This window comes from Leptonychotes weddellii, chromosome 10 (genome assembly GCF_054177405.1).
Source record: "Leptonychotes weddellii isolate Sample4059 chromosome 10, ASM5417740v2, whole genome shotgun sequence".
NCBI lineage: Eukaryota > Metazoa > Chordata > Mammalia > Carnivora > Phocidae > Leptonychotes > Leptonychotes weddellii.
This window is the reverse complement of record NC_138378.1, coordinates 21,211,678-21,235,497: the sequence shown is the minus strand read 5'-3', so window position 1 is coordinate 21,235,497 and position 23,820 is coordinate 21,211,678. Positions and strand designations below refer to the sequence as shown.

General features: G+C 39.5%; 1 protein-coding gene and 1 pseudogene across 2 annotated transcripts in view; one reads left to right on the top strand and one right to left on the bottom strand.

Moving 5' to 3' along the window:
* The window catches only part of TRPC4AP (transient receptor potential cation channel subfamily C member 4 associated protein), a 66,242-nt gene extending 42,788 nt beyond the window's left edge, over nucleotides 1-23,454 (bottom strand). For both annotated transcript variants that reach the window (XM_081832927.1, XM_081832928.1), the window contains exons 1-5: nucleotides 23,258-23,454; nucleotides 10,078-10,206; nucleotides 7,355-7,471; nucleotides 2,673-2,730; nucleotides 237-292 (exon numbers count right to left, since the gene is read on the bottom strand). In XM_081832927.1, the coding sequence (XP_081689053.1) occupies nucleotides 237-292; nucleotides 2,673-2,730; nucleotides 7,355-7,471; nucleotides 10,078-10,206; nucleotides 23,258-23,425 (528 nt within the window). In that variant the 5' untranslated portion in view covers nucleotides 23,426-23,454. The remainder of the gene's footprint in view (nucleotides 1-236; nucleotides 293-2,672; nucleotides 2,731-7,354; nucleotides 7,472-10,077; nucleotides 10,207-23,257) is intronic.
* Nucleotides 1,688-1,849, top strand: LOC115937768 (small ribosomal subunit protein uS14 pseudogene; annotated as a pseudogene).
* Nucleotides 23,455-23,820: the final 366 nt, after the last annotated feature.

The window sequence follows — 23,820 nt, the reverse complement described above, 5'->3', positions numbered from 1 at the left end:
GGGCTAAAGGAGATCACTACCTGCTGGAGCAGCCCTGACTCAACAATTTCTATGAAATTCTGCCTCCCCACAATTTCCACCGGCTGGTGCTGGTTCTCAGGCCCACATAAGTAAGTCCAATCCCCGCATGTCTGAGGATAGCTCTCATGTCCACCACCCCCACCTGAACTTTCCCCTCTCAAGCACTGCAGATGTGGCGGGGACATAACTGGGGCCCCAGGGGCAGGCATACTTACACAGACACACGTATTATACAGGATGCTCAAACAGTCCTTGGACATTTCATCACTTACTGAAAGTGAAGGGGGAATAATTGGTTATTTTTCTCACTGAAAATATGGCATAACAGAATTAAATTTTTTGAACCTTAGAACTGTTCCTCACAATCCCCTCCAAGATGATTATTTCCTTTTAGCATACCTCTTTCCAGTCCTTGCTTACCAAAGATTTTCACGATGCCCATCAGAACCTACAAACCAATTTGTATACTGATTTTTGGTTGGATGGAGTAGCCATTTTCTTCTTAAGCTCCATAGTCTTCATACTTTCAACCTATTGTGGTGTCATCTCTTAATAGCCATGTTCCCTTTGTAGTTTGCTTAGACTATGTCCAGGGTTTTCGGGGGATTCTTGTTTTTTAAATAGACTAAAAACAAACAATTTCATATATGTATGTGTAGCCTTTTTCTGCTTGTGTTGCGTCGGTTCCTCGAGAAACACTTCCAAAAGCAGAACTGCTAGAATCCAAAGTGTAAGCTTCCTGACTGCACGTTATAGATTTCCACTGAAGGTTCTACTAGCAGCAAATAAGGGTATCATTTTTACTAAAGACTCACAAGTGTGTTTTTGTTTTGCTTTTTGTTATTTCTGTTGGGGAAAGGTCTCTTAATGCCTGACCTATTAACTCCAACAAAGAACTAGCTATTTCTCTGTGAGCAGGAATGGGGAATACAACAAAAAGGAAACAATTTTTATGACCCCTGAGCCTGGAGAGGATAAAACTGAGTATGAACCATCAACAAAGTGTTTTTGCTCAGCATTACTTTTATTTTTAAAAACTATTTCCATTCATTCCTATGTTGCCACAAACTCTAAAATGTTAGGTCTCCCTCTGAGATATCAATGGGCAGCCCTGCCAAACTAGCCTGACCAGAAGGGTTATCTGATATAATCTGGAGACAATGCAGATGTCCCACATCCCTTATCACTACCCTTCAACCTGTGGGGGCTTTTTCATTTATCTCATGACTTCAGAGTAGGTTGGAATACCAGATCAGTGCATCTCTGCATTTCTAGACCTTTCATTTTCAAAAGGAATTGCAATTCACTCATTCATCAAATATTTATTCATCATCTACTCTAGAGCAGATAAAGAATACACAGTGGTTAGCAAAAAAAAATAAAATAAAAAAAGACAAAGTCTCTAAACCCAGTAGGAGGAAGAGAGAATAAATACACGACAATTACAAGATGCTACTTGCTACCAGTGTAGACAGAGAATACGAAGAACCAATTTAGATAGAGTACAAAGCTGAGACATCAAAGACAAATATGAAACTTCTTACATTGCTGCACATACAAATGAGGCCTTACATAATATGTTTGTTTGAGTTAAGGGGGGGGGATTTTTTTCAATTTAAAAAAATACGTATTTTTCCTTTTGCCTCATTGCATCTGAGAGAGCAAGATGGGTCCCCAGCAGCTCTCCTGGAGCCATCCTAGGAAGTTTGCCCACGGTTCTCCTTCTTGCCGCCTATGCTCAAACTGGTACAGTCTGATCAGGAAATACAGCCTCAATATGGGCCACCAGTATTTCTGTCAGTACACGAAGGATATAGGCTTCATTTAGTTGGATTAAGTAAACTTCTTTGAATGGGTCATCCAAGATACCTACCTCACCTGCAGATATCCAAGATATCTACCTTAATGCTAGCTCATTGTATATAAAATAAAAATACTTCAATTAAAAAAAATATGTATGTGATGTTTGTAGAAGGGCATTCATCAAATGTTAAAAGTGATTTCTGGCATGTATGTATGTATGTATTTTTGTGACCTCTGGCTTGTGCCAGAGTGCTCTTACTTTTTTTTCTTAAATACTGAATACCTAAAAATAATATTTGTAACATGTATAAGTTACAAGAAGGAATAATAGAATAATACCCATAGACCCAACACCCAGCTTAAGAAATAATGTGCTACCAAAACACTTTGACTTTCTAACCTTTACCATTTCTGGTAATGATTAAACTTTTTACCAAGAGCACATATCACCCTTACAACAACAAAAAATGTATGTATACTTTTTAAAATCAAATAAATGATCTTACCAGGTTACTATTCGTTACTCCCTCAATTAACTAGATAGGAGAAATAAGAATTTCCAGAGAAAACACAAAAGCTGGGCCCACGGACTATTAGAAACTACAACGATGCAATTCTTTTAGCCCAGTGGCTTTCACACGTTTTCGTTTAAAGCCCCAGATCTGTATTTCTACCCAGTACAAAATGAAGAAAGAGAGCTCTTAGGTGGGGGAGGAGAGTGCATGCTGCCTCTGAACGGAAGGCAGACCCTCACTGTTGAGCTAGGAGGGAAAACAAGAGAAGCCCCTAGAACCACATCATATCAGCAAGCTGGGAAAGGAGGACCAGTGGCTCACAAGTATACTTACTTTTCAGTTTCTGTCCCCGGATAGAGATTGTAGGCCTCATAAGAATTTCTACAAGGAGCTATATATTAAAAAAAAAGTTAACAATGAAAGAGAAGAAAATTGGGTAAAATCTTCAAAATTAACTCCAAGCACAACTTATAAAACAATCTTTGCCATGACAACTGATGACCCAAATATCTGTCATAGTACTGAAAGACCCTCTGGTTCCCAACACAGCCAGAAGGCGGTGAGGCTCGCGGGAATGAGCACTGTACCAAGGGCCAGGAAACCATAGTCACAGCTCAGCCACCTAGTCCCCATATCAACTTGGGCAAGTCAATGTCCCTCCATGGCCTCAGCTTTCTCATTTAAAAAAATAAGCATGTTGGACTAGATAATCTCTGGGATCCAATGTGGCTTTAATTTTTTAAAAGCTATAGAACAGGGCGCCTGGGTGGCTCAGTTGTTAAGCGTCTGCCTTCGGCTCAGGTCATGATCCCGGGGTCCTGGGATTGAGCCCCGCATCGGACTCCCTGCTCGGCGGGAAGCCTGCTTCTCCCTCTCCCACTCTCCCTGCTTGTGTTCCCTCTCTTGCTGTGTCTCTGTCAAATAAATAAATAAAATCTTTAAAAAAATAAAGCTATAGAACATTATCACGAGGATTCCTCTTTTGCTTTAAGAACATTTATGTTCTTTTACAGACATTAAGTTAATTAAACAGAATCTCAAAAGATACACGTATAAAACCGTTAATACAGATTTCTATGGGGGATGGGGATGATATGCATTCATTTTTCATTTTACATACTTTTTTTTTTTAAGATTATTTATTTATTTATTTGAGAGAGAGAGAATGAGAGAGAGAGCACATGAGAGGGGGGAGGGTCAGAGGGAGAAGCAGACTCCCTGCTGAGCAGGGAGCCCGATGCGGGACTCGATCCAGGGACTCCAGGATCATGACCTGAGCCGAAGGCAGTCGCTTAACCAACTGAGCCACCTAGGCGCCCCTCATTTTACATACTTTTAATACAACACGATTTTTACTTAAACTCTTTACAATAAGCATGCATTTAAAAACCCATTCTGTTGAGACAAAGGACAGTTTATTATGAGAAAATGGTCATCAGAAAGATGTAACAATTATAAATACATGCACCTAACAACAAAACCTCAAAGTACATAAAGCAAAAGCTGACAGAACTGAAGTAAACAAACGATTCAAAAATAACAAGACACTTCAATATCCTACCTTTAATGATGGACAACTAAGCATCACCAAAGAAATAGGAAGACTTGAACATTATAAAACCAACAAGCTCTAACAGACATCTACAGAAGATTTTGCCTAGCAACAGAATACACATTCAACTCAAGCACACGTGGAATATTCTCCAGGATAAATCACATATTAGACCATAAAACAAGCCTCATAAATTAAAAGGCACTGAAATTACCAAAGCATATTCTCTGACCACAATGAAATGAAATTAAAAATTAATAACAAAGAAATTTGGGAAATTCACCAATGTGGATAATTAAAAAACAAATCCTAATTAATCAATGAGTCAAAGAAGAAATCACAAGGAAAACTGGAAAATACTTTGAGATAGATGAATACAGTAAAACTTATGATATAGGTAAAGCAGTGTTTAGAGGGAAATTTATAGATTTGTAAATGCCTATACTTAAAAAAAAAAACAAAAAACAAAAAAGAATTATCTCAAACCAGTAACCTAATCTTCCATACTGAGACACTGGAAAAAGAGGTACAAACGCAAAGCAAGCAGAAAAAAGGAAAAAATAAGAATTAGGGTAAAAACTAATTTAGTAAATCAACTGTATCACCACTGACCTTACAGAGAACAAAAATTACCTTCCTTCTGATGGACACTTTTAACTACTATATATGAAGCTACACTAAGCATCTTCGTATACAAAGTTTCATCTCATTTTGACTTATGTCTTCATGAGAGATTTACAGAAATGTAAGCAAGGCAAAACGGGTAATGATCTTTAAGGTTTAAGGCATACTAAACAGTTTTCAAAAGAGATGCCTCACTTCTCACAATCATCCAAAGGCATAAGATGCTCAACCACACAGAATATAAATTCAAGTGGAAGATGAACTAAATCAATGAATAAATGAAAAGTTCCTGAATGCCAAGCTATGGATTACACCTGGCCCACAGACATTTCATTTGGTCCACACCTACTGAAAAGCTGGGAGATTTTACGTAAGAATCTAGATTTCCCACATCCCCTAGGGCAACCGCAATTAATGGGCATTAAAGAGTCATTTCCCCATAAAAGGGACCACATTCTCCACTTCTCCACAGTCCCTGCAGGCATTTAATTTACACACAATCCCACTGATAGAAGAATGCAAATTTTAAAAACTATGAAGAGAATATATAAAGTACTCTTAGAATGCATAATAAGACAACCCAATTAAAAAACGGGAAAGGGAGGGGTGCCTAGGTGGCTCATTCAGTTAAGAGGCCAACTCTTGATTTTGGCTCAGGTCGTGATCTCAGGGTTGTGAAATCAAGCTCCTGTCAGGCTCTGTACTCAGCAGGGAGTCGGCTTGAAGAGTCTCTCTGCCCCTCCCCTACCACGAGGTATGAGCGCTCTTCTAAAATAAATAAATCTTTCTAAAAAAAATATGAAAAGGAGGTATTTTCCAAGGAAGACATACAGATGACCTATAAGCACATAAAAAGATGCTCAACACCATTAGCCATAAGACAATACACATCAAAAGGACAGTGAGATACCACTTCACACCCAGGAGGATGGCTATAACCAAAAACACAGATAACAACAGATGTTGACAAGGATGTGGAAAAATAAGCGCCTGCATGCACCATAGGTGGGCATGTAAAATGGTGCAGCTGCTTTGGAAAACAGTCTAAAGGGTCCTCAAAAGATTAAACGTTAAGAGTTACCAGCAAATCCACTTCCAGGTATACACCCAAAATTAATAAAAACATACGTCCACACGGCAAGTGGGACACAAATGTTAAGAGCAGCATTCTTCTTTTTTTTTTTTTTTAAGATTTTATTTATTTATCTGACAGAGAGAGAGAGAGAGCACAAGCACGGGGAGCTGCAGGCAGAGGGAGAAGCAGGCCCCCCACTGAGCAGGGAGCATGATGTGGGGCTCGATCCCAGGACCCTGGGATCACTACCCGAGCCGAAGGCTGACCGACTGAGCCACCCAGGAGCCCCAAAACAGCATTATTCTTAACAGCTAAAAGGTAGAAGCCCAAAAGTCCATCAGCTGACAGATATACAAAATGTGGTATATCCATGGATATTCTTCAGCCATAAAAAGGAATAAAGTACTGATAACAGGCTACAACATGGATGAACTTGAAAACATTAAGCTAAGTAAAAACATTAAGCTAAGTAAAAGAAGTCAGTAACAGAAGACCACATATTACATGATTCCATTCAGATGAAATGTCCAGAATAGGCTTATCTATAGAGATGGAAAATAGAGTAAAAGTTGCCTATGATAGGGGTGTGTAGGGGAGTGATAGCTAAAACATATGGAGTTTTTCCTGGGGTGATAAAAATATCCTAAAATTGACTGTGGTGATGGTTGCACGTATCTATGAATTTACCAAAAACCACTGAATTGTATACTTTAATGGGTGAATTGTATGGTATGTGAACTATATCTCAATAAAACTTTTTAAGAAACTGAAGAAATACCATTTTTCTCATATCTACTTAATAAATATTTAAAACTTACTTAAAATGTACCATTTGGTAAAGAAGGCTACTGGGGGCTGGTAATGTTCCATTTCATGATTTGGGTGGCAGTGACAAAGGTGAAGTTCTTTTGTTTCTGGAAGTTACTGGTGTACTTTTCTATAAGCAAGACTTCAATAACACAGTCCATAAAAACCCACATATATACACTGTGTTGGTGATGGTGTGGATCAACAGACACTCTTATACTTTGTTACTGGGGATATAAGCTGATAAAACCTCTTAGGTATATAATTAATGAGTTTATAAACAATAAAGCACACATGTTTTGATCCCATAGGTATATACTCCCATGTACAAAAACCTTTACTGCAACCCTGCTGTAAAAGGAAAGGTGTGAGAAAACTCTAAATGCCCATAAATTGGGGCCTGGGTAAATAAATTACGGTATAATTATACCAGGGAATACTATATAGCTATTTAAAATAATGAGGCAGATTTACATATACTGCATCTATCCCCAAGCTAGAGAATTACATGGAAAAAGCAAGGTACAGAGCAGTATCTGTATATGGGGTATGCCACCTCTATGTGGGGAGAAAATAAATCTAACGTGAGAACAGTGGGGGTTATTTACATACACACACACAAACATACACACACACACACACATTACCACAGAACATCTCTGGAGGGACACAGAAAAACTAGAAATCACAGCTGCCTCTGAGGAAGGGATGGGGGATAGGAGACAACACCTTTCACTTTGTGCCTTAAAAAAAGAAAAAGGTGGATATATTATCAACTCAAATAAATCAATTCTTCTCATGTAAAAGCTATGGTGTTCAACACAGGTGAGTGCCCCTGAGCTTCTGAGATTAAAATTCTGAACTGTTTGCTATAAATTCTGAAATGTCTCATTTCTCCCATTTCAAGAGTTAAATACTCAAGCCATTAAGCAGTAGTAATAATGAACAACTACTTACATCAACACCTCCAAACAGGTCAAAAATATAAGTATTTGGATAAGTGGTTTCTTGGGTAAGTTTCCTCTCTTCAGTAACAAATGCCATAGCCTCCATGGAGAGAAGAGGAGAAATTTCCTAATTTAAAAAAAGTATACAGAGACTTTCAGTTTTAGTATCCAAGAAGAACCACACACCAAAACATCAGTTTGCATTTTCGTCACAATCTGAATGCCCATGAGCCCAAAGATAGCCCCCAATGAACAACAATAGAAAAAAATAATAATCTTACAGAAAAGCTAATATGATGATCAAAATTTGAATAGTAACAATAGCTCAATTATCTAATGCTTATTACGTACCAGATATGGTTCTAAGTACTTCATGCATGACCCTTTTTAATCCTCACAAACCTACAAGATAACAGTAATTTATTATCCCAATTTTATAGATAAGCAAAATGAGATACAAAGAAGTTGTCAAGGTCACACAGCTGGTAAGTGACAGAGCCAGGATTTAAATCTAGGAAGTCTAGCTCCAGAGTTTGCACTTATGGAAGAAAAAGTAACTATTTGGGGTGAAACAGGAGATAGTGTGGGAAGAATCCAGGACCCTACTCTTATGCTCTCTTCAGGGATCTTGAGGGAAGATGGAACACGATGGGCTGGAGCAGCAGTTCTCACACAGCGGTGAACATCAGAATCACTTGAAGGACTTGTTAAAACCCATTCGGCTGAGTCCCACCTGCAGAGTTTCTGATTCAAGAGGCCTGGGGTGGGGCCTGAGGATGTGCATTTATAACAACCTCCCAAGTGCTGCTGATATTGCTGGTCCAGGTACCACACACCAAGAAAAAGCAGAACTCTTACAGACAACCTGTTATGTTGGGCACCAGACTTTGATACTTTAGCCCATCTAATCCTTAAAATAATTCAATGAAATAAGTATAGTTTTACCCATTTTATATATGAAAAGCAAAATCACAAAGTTGCCCAGGCTCACGTAATCAGTGACTGAACCACTTACTAAAGACTGAACCACTTTCTCTGGGTCTCATTTTTCTCAACTATAAAACTAGGCGGTAATTCTTGCTGGCAACATGGTACAGTGGAAGCTGGTCTTAGAAGGACGACAAATCTGGGCTCATCATGTGATAGCCACAGGCTTTGGGTGGCTTATTGCTGAGGCTGTTCTTTCAACTGAAAAAGGGAATTGTAGAAGACATCTGGGTTTGCCTGCCCACTATCTCTTTTTCTCTTCTTCAAGTAAAAACCCCATTTCCTTGGGGAAAAGGCCCCTCACCACTTTCCAGAGTTCTGCTGCAGCTGCCACCAAGCACCTCAGTGCTAGCCCCAGGAGCAGGTGATCAGGCCTCATCAATAGTCTCTCAGCCCCCTCACCTCGGTGGCTGGCCCAAGTTATAGAAATGTCACCCTAGAGCTGTGATCACGTGGAGGAACATTAGACCAAACACAGATGTCAAGATAAGAAATGGATAGCTTAACCCTGTTCAGCCCCCTGAATTCACACCTGTGTTCTCCAGTTATGTGAGACGATAAAGGATCTTTCTTGCTAGTCTGAGTGGGTTACTGTCACTTGCAATCAAACTTATTCTGGACTAAAACAAGTAAGTATACCACCATGTCACAGAGTTACCATAAGAATTAAATACGCCTGGTACACAGGCTTCAAAGAAGCATGTGTTCGATGAATAAAGAGATAGTGATCACACAGCAAGTACTCACAAATGTTAAATTTCTCTTTCCTTCTACCCTGTATCTCAGATTTTGCAGGAATCAAGTGTAATAATGTATAATTCCTTGCAAAGAGTTTTCAAACAAGTGTAAAAGACTATAATTATTTCTATCCCAAACTATAATACTAAGAATACAAAACACCTTTTTTTAATTAAATAAACTTTTATTTAGAAATGATTTTCAATTTATAGAAAAGTTGTACAGACAAAACATCTCTTCTTAAAGGTAAAACTTATTTGCTGCCTACTGTATTTGAGAATGACTTACGTGATATAATAATCAAAACTTTACCTATGAAGAACATTATATCAAGTTTCATTATGATCAACCATAACTTGCATGAGTTTTAACTGCAGCTAGTACTGGTGATCTAAATTCAAATTTGGACCCACCCCCCCCCAAGCTAAAGTTTAGATACGGTAACCCCAGACCTACTGAACCAGAAACTCTGGGCAGATGCGTGGGGCCCAGCACTCTATTTTACCAAGCCTTCCAGGTGATTCTGATACACACTCAAGTTTGAGAACAAGTGCCTTAGCATCTCTCTGCACTCTTCCATCCCTCTCCCAACCATCAACCCCAGGTCCTTCATCTTCTTATGTTGGTCATAATGGATCAACAACCACAAGGCTACTTCCTTGAACCTTTAGCAATATGGGAGTTTTAAAAATCCTGCTCAAAAAGAATGTCATCCCAATCCCAGGACATAGTGTTGGCCTCCCAAATTAAGCAAGCACTGCCACAAAACAAGTGTGAAAAAAAGCCCAGAAGGATAGACAGAGGGAACTTAATGGTGATTATCTCTGGGTGGTGGGATTATAGTTCATTTTTATTTTCTTCTTTGTACTTTTTTTTGAATTTCCCAAATTTTCTACAGCTTACACATTAAAAACAGGCTATTTTAAAAAGTAAACTGAAGGAGAAAAAAACAGACATCTGTGTCACCGAGGCTTTGAACGCAACCCTTCCAAAGCCCCTAAGAGTTACCTTGAGGATGTTTTGGCACTCAATGAAGTCACTGTGGAGGTGGCTGGTTGCATACAGCTTCAGGAGCAGCTGAGGAATGCCACTCCATTTGGACTGTTTGTCCCTCTCTGCCAAAAACGTCTCCGTGAACTGTGAGTCGAAAGAAAAAAAGAAAAAGGAACATTTTACTGGTGAGGAATGAACTACTAGCATGCATGGCAAAGGAAAGCAGCTGCCTCCTAAACACACCCAGCACAAATAATTCAAAGGTCTCTTTCTAGAAACCTTCAAAAGCTCCTCAACAGCCTACAAGCGAAAAGTCCAACTCCTTCCCTTGTGACACAGCAGCCTATGTATCACCTACCCTCCTCTCTAGCTTCATCTCTTTCCCAGTGCACGCTCCAAGCTCCAAATGCACATGTTCTCTATGACTCTCTGCACACGTTCTTCCTTGCCTAAAATGTCCTCTCCCTGTCTTTACCTGGAAAGCTCTTTCTCCTTCTCTGAAGTGTAAGCCAAATAACCAGAAATGTTCCTTGCTGGGTCTTCCCCTCTCTCTTTTTTTCCTTTTAAAAGATTTTATTTTTTTATTTGAGAGAGAGAGAGAGCGCACATGCACACACGCACACTAGGAGCAGAGGGGAAGAAGGGAGGAAAGCATCTCAAGCAGACTCCACACTGAGCATGAAGCTCGACATGGAGCCTGACATGGAGCCCGACACGGGGCTCAATGCAGGGCTCAATCCCGCGACCCTGAGGTCATGACCTCAGCCCTGAGATCAGGGCCTGAGTTGGATGCTCAACCAACTGAGCCATCCAGGCACCCCTCCCCTCTCTCCTTTCTAAGCGAATAAGTGACCCTCCTCTGAGGCCTTACCTAACACTTTTCTTCTGCATCATAATTACTGATTCACTTGTCCCCCTCCTTCTGTACATCACAAGCTCCTTCAGAGTAGGTACCAGTTGCATTTATCGTGCCCACCTTCTCTCTCTCTAAGAATGCCAGGCACAGAACAGAGACTCAGTAAATGTTTGAAGGAACCTAGTCTAATGACAGGTTCATTAATCAATTTATGGCACAGTTCCACTAACACTCTTAGGACATATCATTAACCAGGGGCCGGATGTGAATTATTTTCATATACACTTGTCCCTCGATCAGATCAAAAGCACCTTATGACTGTTATTACAGGACATGCAGGTCTTCAATAACGTCTTAGTCTATCCTGACGCATATTAGTCCTATGATTTTGGACAAATCCCATTATCCTTCCTGAGCTTGTTTTCTCAGATTGTAAAAATAAGATAATACAGAAGTTAATAGAGAGGTAATGAAATGTTTGTGAGAGTAATCTATTTGGGACAACCAAGGGTACTACCATTTCTGTAGGTAAAAAAAAAAAAAAAAAGACTGAATATCAGCAATTTCGTATCATTCAAGCTAGTTCAAATCAAGGCAAGTCCAAACACAATGGGAAACCATCTTTCCTTTCTTTGAAAGGAAAAAAAGAAAACATGGGGGGGCGCCTGGGTGACTCAGTCATTCATTAAGCATCTGCCTTCGGCTCAGGTTATGATCCCAGGGTCCTGGGACAGAGCCCCACAACAGGCTCCCTGCTCGGCAGGAAGACTGCTTCTCCCACCCCAATCCTCCTGCTTGTGTTCCCTCTCTCGCTGTGTCTCTGTCAAATAAATAAAATCTTTAAAAAAAAAAACAAAAAACAAAAAACGGGCGCCTGGGTGGCTCAGATGGTTAAGCGTCTGCCTTCGGCTCAGGTCATGATCCCAGGGTTCTGGGATCGAGTCCCGCATCGGGCTCCCTGCTTAGCGGGAAGCCTGCTTCTCCCTCTGCTTCTCTCTCTCTCGTGTCTCTCATGAATAAATAAATAAAATCTTAAAAAAAAAAAGTTAAAAAATTTTAAAAAAAATAAAGAGCTTGACATTTAAAAAAAAAAGAAAACAAACATGGTTTTATGGGACTCAGCAAAAGTAGTGTTTACAAATTTACAAGTATAAACATTTATATTAAAAAGGAAAGATATCTCAGATAAATTATCTAAACTTCCACCATGAGAAACTAGAAAAGAATAAACCAAACCCCAAACAAATACAAGGAAATAAATACTACTACAAAAATAAATGATATGGAGAACAGAAAAATAGTCAAGAAAAATCAAACAAAATCAAAAGTTGGTTCTTTGAAAAGATCAACAAAATTAAAACTGTAGTTATAATGACCAACTTAACACTGACTCAAATAACTGAATTCGGGAATGAAAGAGGGGACATTACTACCAAACATATAGAAATAAAAAGGTTTATAAAGAAATAGTAACAATTATATGCCAACAAATTATATAACCTAGATGAAATGAATAAACTCCTAGAAAGACACGAAAAAACTGAAACTGACTCAAGAAGAGTTAAATCAGTGATTTAATAAGAAAAAAGGAAAGAAAACTACCTACAAAGAAAAGCCCAAGTCTAGATGCTTCACTGGTAAATTCTACAAAACATTTAAAGAGAAACTAAAAATTCTTCACAGATTCTTCCATAAAACAGAAAAGGGAACACTTCCCAACTCATTCTGCTACCCTGATACCAAAATCTGATAAAGATGTCACAAGAAAACTACAGACCAATATCTCTGATGGATAAAGACACAAAAATCCCCAGCAAAACACTAGCAAACCAAATCCAGCAACATGCAAAAAGGATCATACACCATGACCAAGCAAGGTATATTCCAGGAATGCAAGGTTGGTTCAACATATGAAAATTAATCAATCTAATCAACCTGATAAAGGGTATTTACCAAAAACCCACATCTATCATCATAATTAACAGTGAAAGCCTGAATGCTTTCCCACTAAGATCAGGAAAAAGAAAGGATGTTGATCCTCACCACTTCTATTTAACATTGTACTAGTGATTCAGGCCAGAGCAATTAGGTAAGAAAAAGAAATAAAGGCATCCAGATGGAAAACTGGATGGAAAAGTAAAACTATATTTGCCATCCTATGATCTTATATATAGAATACATTATGGAACCCACATATAAAACTATTAGAGCTAATAAATGAGTTCAGCAACGTTGTAGGATAAAAATCGATATACAAAAAAATTAGCTAAATTTCTACACACTTACAATAGACAATCCAAAAATGAAATTAAGAAAACTGTCCCATTTATAATGAAACCAAAAATAATAAAACACTTAGGAATAAATTTAACAGAAGGAATACAAAACTTATAAAATGAAACTACAAAAAATCATTGAAAGAAATTAAAGGAAGTCTAAATAAATGGAAAGGTATCCATGTTCATAGATTGGAAGGCTTAATATTGCTAAAATGGCAATACTTCCTATATTGATTCAATGCAGTTTCTACCACAATCCCAGGTGGCTTCATTAAAGAAATTGACAACCTGATATTAAAATTCATATGGAAATGCAAGGGACCCAGGATGGCCAAAATAATTTTGAAAAAAGAGTACAAAGTTGGAAGAATCACACTTTCTGATTTCCAAGTTTATTACAAGCTTATAATAATCAAGACTTTAGCATAAGGTTAAACTAGATCAATGGAATAGTACTGAGATTCCAAAATTAAATCCCCACATTTATGGTCAACTGATTTTTTTTTTTAATTTTTTTTTTTTTTTTAAGATTTTATTTATTTATTTGAGAGAGAGAGAGTGAGAGACAGAGAGCATGAGAGGGAGGAGGGTCAGAGGGAGAAGGAGACTCCCTGCCGAGCAGGGAGCCCGATGCGGGACTCGATCCCGGGACTCCAGGATCATGACCTGAGCCGAAGGCAGTCGCTTAACCAACTGAGCCACCCAGGCGCCCTATGGTCAACTGATTTTTGACAACAGTGTCAACACAATTCAATGAGGAAAAAAAAAGTCTTTTCAACAACTGTTGCTGGGACAACCGGTATCCATAAGCAAAAGAATGAAGATGGACTCCTTTATACATAGCATATACAGAAATTAACTCAAAATGGATCAAAGACCTAAATGTAAGAGCTAAAACTATAAAACTTTTAGAGGAAAACATAGACATAGATTTCATAAACTTAGATTAACAATGATTTCTTAGATATGACCTCTAAAAAACAAAGGAAAAACAGGTAATTCATCACACTGAAAACATAAAGAACAATTATATGAACATCTCAATTGATGCAGAAAAAGCATTTTGTAAAATGCAACATCATAAACTGAAAAAAGAAGTGAACAAATAATGGTATCTGCAGAAAACCTTGAGCAAACATCATACTTAGTGGTGAAATGTTTAAGGCTTCCCCTCTTAGATCAGGAACATGCCACTTCAACTCAGGCAGCACAGTTAGGGAAGAAATAGAAAAAATGTAAGATTGGAAAGGATAAAACCTTCATTTGTAGATATGATATTTGCAAATGACTGTACACATATACAATCCAAAAGAATCTAAAGGTAAAGTATTAAAATATAAGGGCCATGTAAATACAAGAATGACATAAAATCAATCTTGTTTTTATATTACACCTACAGTTAAAGAGGGAGTAAGAGAGGAGGAGGGGAGGAAAGGGAAGGGGAAGGGAGAGAATGACTGTATTGTACTCAATAGATTGAATGCAATCCCAAACAAAATTTTGTTGTAAAAATGTACAAATTCATTCTAAAATGTATATGCAAATGGCAAAGGGCTAAGAAGAGCCAAGGAACTCTTGAAGATAACTAAGCAGGAGAAGCCACTCCTATTCAATACACTATAGCCAAAATCAACACATATAAAGTTACAGAAAATAAGACAAAGTGATATCAGCACAAGGATAAACAGACCAGTGGAAAAAAATAGACAGGAAACTGACATGAAAACAGATACCACAGCGCACTGGTGGAAAAAGCAACTTTTCAATAAATAATGTGGGGTCAACTGGATTATCTTTATGGACAAGCTTACACCACATCCAACAATAAATTCCAAATGTAACATATATTTAAATGTAAAAGGCAAAACAATAAAGCTTCTAGAAAATAAACAGAATTTCTTCATGATCCTTAGGGTAGGGAAAGATTTCTTAAATTGAATCTAAAAAGTGCTAACCATAAAGGAAAATAGTGATACAATGAGCTATATTAAAATTAAGCACTTGTGTTCACCGAAAGATCTTTTCAGAGACTAAAAAGGGAAGCCACCAAATGAGAGAAATATTTATAAAACATCATTATAAAGGCTCATATCCAGAAAATGAAAAGAACTTCAAATCAAGGAAAAAAAAAAAAAACCCAATAGAGAAAAATATGCAAAAGATCTAAACAGACCATCCACAAAAGATGATGTTCACAAATGGCCAACAGACTTCTGAAAAGGTGCTTAACTTCATTAGTCATCAGGGAAACACAGACCAAAACCATAATGAGATACCAATACACAAACACTAGAATGGCCAAATTTAAAAAGACTGGCAACACCATGCATGGGTTAGTGAGAACATGAAACAACAGGAACTCTCATACATTGCTGGTGAGACTATAAACTAGTACAGCCACTTGGGAAAGTGTTCGATAACAGCTATCGGTGCTGAACCTATGCATATCCTATAACCCAGCAATTCTACTTCTAAGTATATACCCAAAAGAAATTGTGCATATATGCATCAGGAGACACGTACAAGAATACTCATATAAGTGGTACCCATAAAAGCCCCAAACTGGAAAAATCTCAGATACTCATCAAAGGTAGAATGAATTGTGGTTTGTTAATAGAATACTACACAGCGATAAAAATTAATGAACTACAGCTTCACCATTATCATGAATGAATCTAACAAATATTGAAAGAAAGCAGATTCAGTACATACTGCTTAATTCTATTTATGTAAAGCATAAAAACTAGTACACCTAAATACAATGTTAGAAGTCAGGCTAGTAATTACATTTGGAGAGGAGGAAAAGTAGAGCTGCAGACTAGAGGTACAGAGGTGATCTGGTTGGCTGCTACATAGTTGATGGTAGGAGAGAAAATGGCTTTTAAAAATAGAAGGACCCTAAAAAAATTTTTTTTAATTAAAAAATAAAATTAGGAGGACCCTAAGAGAACATTCAGTGTATTTTACAGAGGAAATTAATGTCAGGTGATAGACATGACTTTTTCATAGTTGTTACATATTTTTTAGTTGTTACACATTTTAATGTATATCTACACAAAATGTCCAGCACAATGAATAAAAAGAAAGACTCACCATAATTAAATTTCAGAATGCCAGAGAGAGAGAGATGATCCTAAAAGCTTTCAGGGGGTGAGGGGTGGGAAAATAGGTCATATACTAAGGAATGGGAATCAGAACAGAACCTCTCAACAGTTACACCAAATGCTTAAAGACAATGGAATTAACAGCATTAAAAATTTAGGGAAAAATAACCTCCAACTTAAGAATTTTATACCCAGCTAAACTTAATATACAAGAATAAAAGACATTTTCAAACATGCAAACTTAAAAAAAAAAAAAGCCACTTCTCATGTACTCTTTCTTAGGAGGCTACTAGAGAATGCACTCCCCCAAGAAAGACAGGATTCTTGAAACAAAGGATCTAAAACATAAAAAAAGTAAATAAAACACTTTGAATTTGGTGAAAGGAAATCCCAAGAATTCAGATATATAACTGTCCTAGCAAGGACCTAATTCAAATTGGGAGGAAGATGGAGAATTCCAAGAAGGATTTCTTTTTAAAAAAGAAAGTTTTAGAACTGGGACTAGGGCGCCTGGGTGGCTCAGATGGTTAAGCGTCTGCCTTCGGCTCAGGTCATGATCTCAGGGTCCTGGGATCGAGTCCTGCATCGGGCTTCCTGCTCCTTGGGAGCCTGCTTCTCCCTCTGCCTCTCTCTCTCTGTCTCTGTCTCTCATGAATAAATAAATAAAATCTTTAAAAAAAAAAAAAAAAAAAACTGGGACTAAATTATAAGCACACAAAAAGCAAAGCAAATAAAAAAAAAAATTTTAAATGAGATTATTCTAGTGAAAGAAGCCAGACTCAAAGGCTACATATGGTACAGTTCCATTGCAATGACAGTCTGTAAAAGGGCACAGGACTAGGACAGTAAACAGATGAGCAGTTGCTAGAGGATGGGGGTAGGGAAGGGGTTAACTACTACAAGGGCATTTTCTATATCCTAACTATAGTGGTGGTCACACAACTGCATTTGTTAAAACTCCTAGAACTAACAGGCACACCTCGGAGACATTGTGGGTTCGGTTCCAGACCACTGTAATAAAGTTAGTCAAATGACTTCTTTGGTTTTCCAGTGCATATAAAAGTTATGTTTACATTACACTGTAGTCAATTAAGTGTGAGATAGCATTATGTCTAAAAAAATGTACATGTCTTCATTAAAGAATACTTTATTGCTAAAAAATGCTATCATCTGATCTTTTAGCAAGTCTTAATCACTGATCACAGATCACTACAGTATAATAATAATGAAAGTTTGAAATACTGTGAACATTACCAAAGTGTGACAGAGATACCAAGTAAACAAATGGTGTTGGAGAATGGCACCAATAGACTTGTTTGATGCAAGGTTGTCACAAACCTTCAATTTTGTAAAAATGCAGTATCCATGAAGCACAATAGACAAAGCACAACAAAACAGAGTATGCCTCTATACACTAAATAGGGTGAATTCTACTATATTTGTATCTCAATTCAAAAAATGGGGGGTGGGGGAGACAGTGGCTTTTAACTCAAAGGGAAACAAAAAAATATACAAAGCATATACTGTTGTATACTATATGGCTCTACTGCAAACAATGATATCATCATGATCATCATCATATACTTAACACCAACAGCCCAAATTGTGATATAATTATATTAGGAGAATGAAAAAGAAATATGTGGCATAGGGTGTTGTGAATTAAATCCTAGTTTACAAGGGAAGAAAACTGATAATGTCTAAAATTGAAAAGTCAAGAAATAGCCTTAAAAGCATGTTACTTAGAAATACTGGCTACCCTGTTTCCTGCAGGACCCTTCCCCTGCAAAACAAACAGCTACAGTATGGACAGTGGCTGTGTGGGGAGGGTAGAATTGAGGGGTAAAAAGTGGGGCAGGGCACAGCCATTTTTAATTACAAGGCTCACCATACCCAGAGAGCTTTCCTATCGTATTCCAAATATTCAACTACACAAGGAATTTCTTTTACCACGTTTACATTGTCTTACAAGGCTTTTACTCCCGTTTAAAAATGATCATTTGGATTTTGTTTTCCTTGTGAACAGCTGAGTACTGTGATGAAAGAGCCACCAATCCAGTCATCTTCAAAGCTAAATTACTGGCAGGTGTTGTATGGGTTTCTTCTCTTGGAGTACTTGTGGTTTGACAGTTTATAGCAGTGATAATCTCTTACATCATGCTGCCTAAGCTGTCAACTGTTCAGTGGATGTGACATTTCCAGACACTTAGTTTTCATTGACTTATTTTCTCTTTACTGCATTCTTTTTAAACAAAGGCTGAATTTCATAAACATATATGTATATCTTATTTGTTTAGTCCTAAGTGTAAGATACCTTTTTTTTAATTTATTTATTTTTGAGAGAGAGACAGCACGCAAGGGGCAGGGAGCAGAGGGAGAAGCAGGCTCCCCGCTGAGCAAGGAGCCCAATGTGGGACTTGATCCCAGGACCCTGGGATCATGACCTGAGCCGAAGACAGATCTTAACCGACTGAGGTGCCCTAGTCCTAAGTGTAAGATACCTTATGTCTTACAATATCATATTAAATGCAAGTAAATAGCTGTCTTTAAAAATAATTCATGAAGGGGGCACCTGGGTGGCTCAGTCGTTAAGCATCTGCCTTCAGCTCAGGTCATGATCCCAGGGTCCTGGGATCGAGCCCCACATCGGGCTCCCTGCTCTGTGGGAAGCCTGCTTCTCCCTCTCCCACTCCCCCTGCTTGTGTTCCCTCTCTCGCTGTCTCTCTCTCTCTGTCAAATAAAATCTTTTAAAAAAAAAAAATAATAATTCATGAAGATGAATAACCTAACTACTTTGTTAGGTTATTCTGATTATAAATGTTAACCAAGGAATACTTGCGTCCACTTTAATGGGATTTGTTTTGTTTTAATATAATTAGGAGTGAATTTTATAGTTTGTAAGTACAAAAACTTCCTGTTAAAATGAATAGTATTTCTATTTTTAATTTATGAGAATTTATCCTACCCTGGGGTTTTTCAATACCAAATTACCCTTGACAGGCAAGGGAAGGCTGTATTTGACTTAAACCCCTAGGTGTCACAAATACTAATGCTTAGGATGAGGCTAAACCAAGTTGTGCTTATTGAAATTAACAAAAAAGGAAAAAAAAGGAGGGGTCAATCTCAAGAAAAAGTATGAAGTAAGTAACATTCAGGTAGAAATTAGATATGCCAGTAATCATGAAGGAAGCAATGATTAGCATTTGGGAAAGAGAATGAGGATGCCATAACCTAGTTTGCCACCAGACTGCCAAACCGAAGGATTAGCTCTAGGGGTGGTGGGTCATGACCTGTTTGAGTTACTCTGCTTTGAGCCTAGGGTTTGCCTAGTCTACCCCTTTCCCTCAACTCCTACTGATCATGCAGGTCTTGTGCACCCAACTCTAAGGAATATGGATTTGATTCTAACTGCAGTGGGATGCCACTGGAGGGCTTTAAGCAAGGGATCTGTAAGATCTAATTTGCTGTAAGGATCAAACGTGCTGATAAACATACATAAGCTCTGTAAACACTAAAGCATTACACCAGCATTACTTTATTACCTTGAAGAGGACAAATTAAATGGGAGAAAAGAAAAGAAAATACACTAAAACCCACGTAGCACAGGCCCGTTCTAAATCATGTGGTCTGGAGTCTTCTCCCAGACTTCTCTTAAATCCCATTTAGGGAAATGGGGAAGAGTTGGGGATGATCAGGTTTGGTTAGAGTGCAGGGAATCAGGAATTTTATTTGACATATTAAGTTTGGGATGTCCACTAGACATCGAAGTGGAGGTGTTGAGAAGATATTTGGATATAACCATCTGGAGCTAATGGGAGAAATCTGGATGGAAATATAGATTTAGGATAAATCAGAATATAGGGAATTTGTTAAACAATACTCGCTAAACTTTACAGCATGCTTACTACATTTTAAAACACCATTTTAAGTGCTTTATATGTATAAACTCTCTTGATCATTACCACAACCTTACAGGATAGGTCTCATGATTAGCCCTATTTTACAAATGAAGAAACTGAGGCATAAAGAGATTAAGTAACTTGCCCGAACACAGACAGCAAGTATGTACCAGAGCTGGGATTCAAACCTAGGATATATGACTCTAGAACTCTTTAAAGCCACGAGACTGTTTAGGAGTAGAGACAGGATTGAGGAGGAGGAAGAATGAGCCCTCACCAACAGTATTCCAATTCAAACAATTTTCTGAGTCCTGGCTATCAAGGGCCTGACACTGTTTATAGGCTCTGCAGACACAAAGTCCCTTAAGAAGACAAAGTCCCTTAGTCCCTTACGAAGCCCAGTCTAACAGCTACAAGCTGATGGCAACTATTTACTGAACATCTACTACTGCCTCACACTGGCCAAGCTTTTTAGACATATGATGTCACCTAATCCTCCAAACAGCCCTGTAAGACAGATATTATTATTGCCATTTTAGAAATAAGGAAACAGAGCTTCAGGAAGTTTAAATAACATAACCTAGGTCACTCAACTAGTAAGTGAGAGAACTAGGGTTCAATCTAGGTCCACCTTCCTTCAAAATACAGTCTTCTCCAAGGAAATCCTGTTACATGCTACCACATGGATGAACTTTGAGGACTTTAAGCTAATTGGAATTAGCCAATCACAAAAAGACAAATACTCTTTGATTCCACTTCTATGAAGTATCGAAAGTAGTCAAATTCATAGAAACAAAAAGTAGAATGGTAGCTGTCTGTGGCTGGGGGAAAGGAGGTGGGAGGGAAGTTGTTTAATGGGTATAGAGTCTCAAACTGGCAAGATGAAAAAATCCTGGAGCTCTGATTCACAACAATGTGAACACACGTAACACTGCTGAATTGTACACTTAAAAATGGGTAAGATGGGAAACTTCATGTCACGTGTTCACCACAACTTAAAATTTTTTTCAATCTGGTCTTTCCCAGTATACCACATGCCATAATAGACATGCTTACTGTGCTATGGAAATGCCTGTGAGAAAAGAATTTACCTCTAATGTAGGGAAAGGGGGTGTGTGAGGCAAGGAAAAGATCAAGGAAAGTTACCAAGAAAGGATACATTTGAAAGATGAAATTCCCCACTCTACCCTCACCAGAGCTTTAGGAAGATCTCTCCATCTCAACCTCTGAAAGAGCTTCCACACCTGCATATAACTCCTGATTACCACAATAATCACCCTGAACCAGGCTCAAGAATATTCTAGCACCCTTCTATCTGGTGAACTTCTCCAATCTCCTCCCATTCCAAGTCATCCAGCACTGGAAACAATTTAAGTGTCCTAAATTGCCTCATTGATTATGCCGAATGACTTTTGGCTCCCTACTGCCCTCAGAATGTAAAGGGTTAGCAAGATGGGTGTTTAGTAGATCACCTAAATTTTCTGAGCCGCAGTTTCCTCATCTATGTTGAGGCAGGAGTCCTGACACCTCATTCAAAAGCCTGAAGATTAAATGAAAACACTGTATATCTTGCACAATGTTTGATCTGAAGTATGTGCTCAGTGAAGGTGAGTTAGCTCCCTCTCTGCCTGTCCCTACAACCCAGCTAGGTAAGGCATTTTGGTTTAAAGAGCAAGTCTTTCCAGGATGTTAAGGCAGATAGAGAAGAATGCAGGGGGAAAAAGTTGCTCAACTATGATTATCTGATGTTCAGGAAAATACTGCTCACCCAGAACTGGTTCTTCATCTGTAATCTGCTAACACAGAGACCACCTGATTTTATCTTTATTCTGTCCTTTTAATCATATGAGTAATACTGAAATGGCTCAAGTTTATAGATATATAGATATATATAGTATACTGTGAAAAATCTCACTCCCATTCTCTCCCCCATCTACCCAAATGCCACTGACTCCCACCAACCACTGTATTAGTCTCTTGTGTAGCCTTCAAAAAGTTTCTATATGCAAAAGCTGTCTTTAAATTAAGCTAATGCTTTACAGGTGCGTTTGCAACCTAAGTTCTGGGAATGAAAGGGGGTAGCAGGAGCGAGGAGCCTAGGTCTTTTCATCCTGCCTTACCCCAAAGCAGTGTCCTTCATTCATTCAAAAAATACTAATCATCTATTGGGCGCCTATTATAAGCCAGATACCAAGTACAGCATTAACTGACTGATTATCCTTCAACCCTTACTAAGCAACAAAAACGCACTTAACGCTTTACACAATTGTCTCCATTGATCCTCACACCACCTTAAGAGGCAGGTTACTAATTATCATCTCCATTTTACAAATGAGAAAAGTGAGGCACCGAAAGGTAACTTGCTCAAGCAAGGCTTTGAATCCAGGCCTGACTCCAAAGTCCTCGCTCTTAACCATGACGCTCTACATTGGCAAAACAGATACAGTCCCTGCACCCTTTGGAGCTCAGCCTAACGTGGGATACAGGCGAGGAGAAGGGTAGACAACAAAGAAATATGGAATTACAGACTAAGTAAGTAATGTGAGCGAAACGAATTCAGGGCTGTGACTGAATAACAATGGGGACCTACTTTAGAAGTGGGGTAGGGGGTAGTGTCAAGGAAAGGCCTCTCCGAGAGTATGACATTTATGATAGGCGTAGGAACCGTTCGGGGGCTGCAATGACGACCCACCACCCAATTCACGGGGGAGAAACTCGAGGCTCTTAGAAGCTAAAGCAAACTCGCTCAGGGTCCCCCAGATGTGTAGACGTGGCGCAGGGTTGGGAGGATCCAGGAGCTGGGCCCAGGACTCGTACACGCCATCGATGCCCGATGCAGCCCAAGCCCGCTCGGCTCCTAACCGGGGCCTCTAGCCGGCTGCTGCCCACCGCCCCGCGGCGGCGGCTGACAGCATACAGACAGCCTGCAGGGAGGCCCCGCGGCCAGCTAAGAGGGGTCGGTCCCGTACTGCGGAGGCCTGGAAAGGCCTCTTCTCCGGCTCCCCGCCAGCTCCCGCCCGGTCCGCCCCGCCCCGCCCCTCCGGGCCGGCTTCGTACCTGCACGGCCCGGACCAGGCCCCGGCCGGTCAGCTGGCCCTGCCGCAGCTGCAGCAGAATGTTACCGGGCCGCGGCCGGCCGCCCCATCCGCCCCAAGCCGCCACCGTTGCCGCTGCCCGTCGCCCTCGGCCGGCCCCAGACCCAGCAGCCGCCGGCGCCGCCGCCATGTCTCCTCGTCCGACAAACAGGAAGCAAGCGGCCCCGGGGCCGCGGAGATTTCTACGGGGCGGCGGAGGGGTCGCCGCAGCGCCCCCAGCGGGCCGACGGCGGAGGCGCAAGCCGCGTGGCAGGGGCCGTGCGCCCCGCGGGGCCTACTGGGATATGTAGTCTTGCTCTCTGGGGTGGGGGGGCAGGTGCGAAATTGAGATGTGGCATTTCCTGCGCCACTTGCTTTTGGGACCCCTCGGTCCAGCATTTCGGCGAGGTCCCCCGAGGTCAAAGACAAGTCCCTGCGTGCGCACTCTCCCATTTCTTGCCTGTTTGGGAGGTTACAGCCAATTGGCTAGGAAAAATTCTGGACTCCAGTCCAGGAATCAAGCCTCCTAGCCTGATTCCTGCCTGC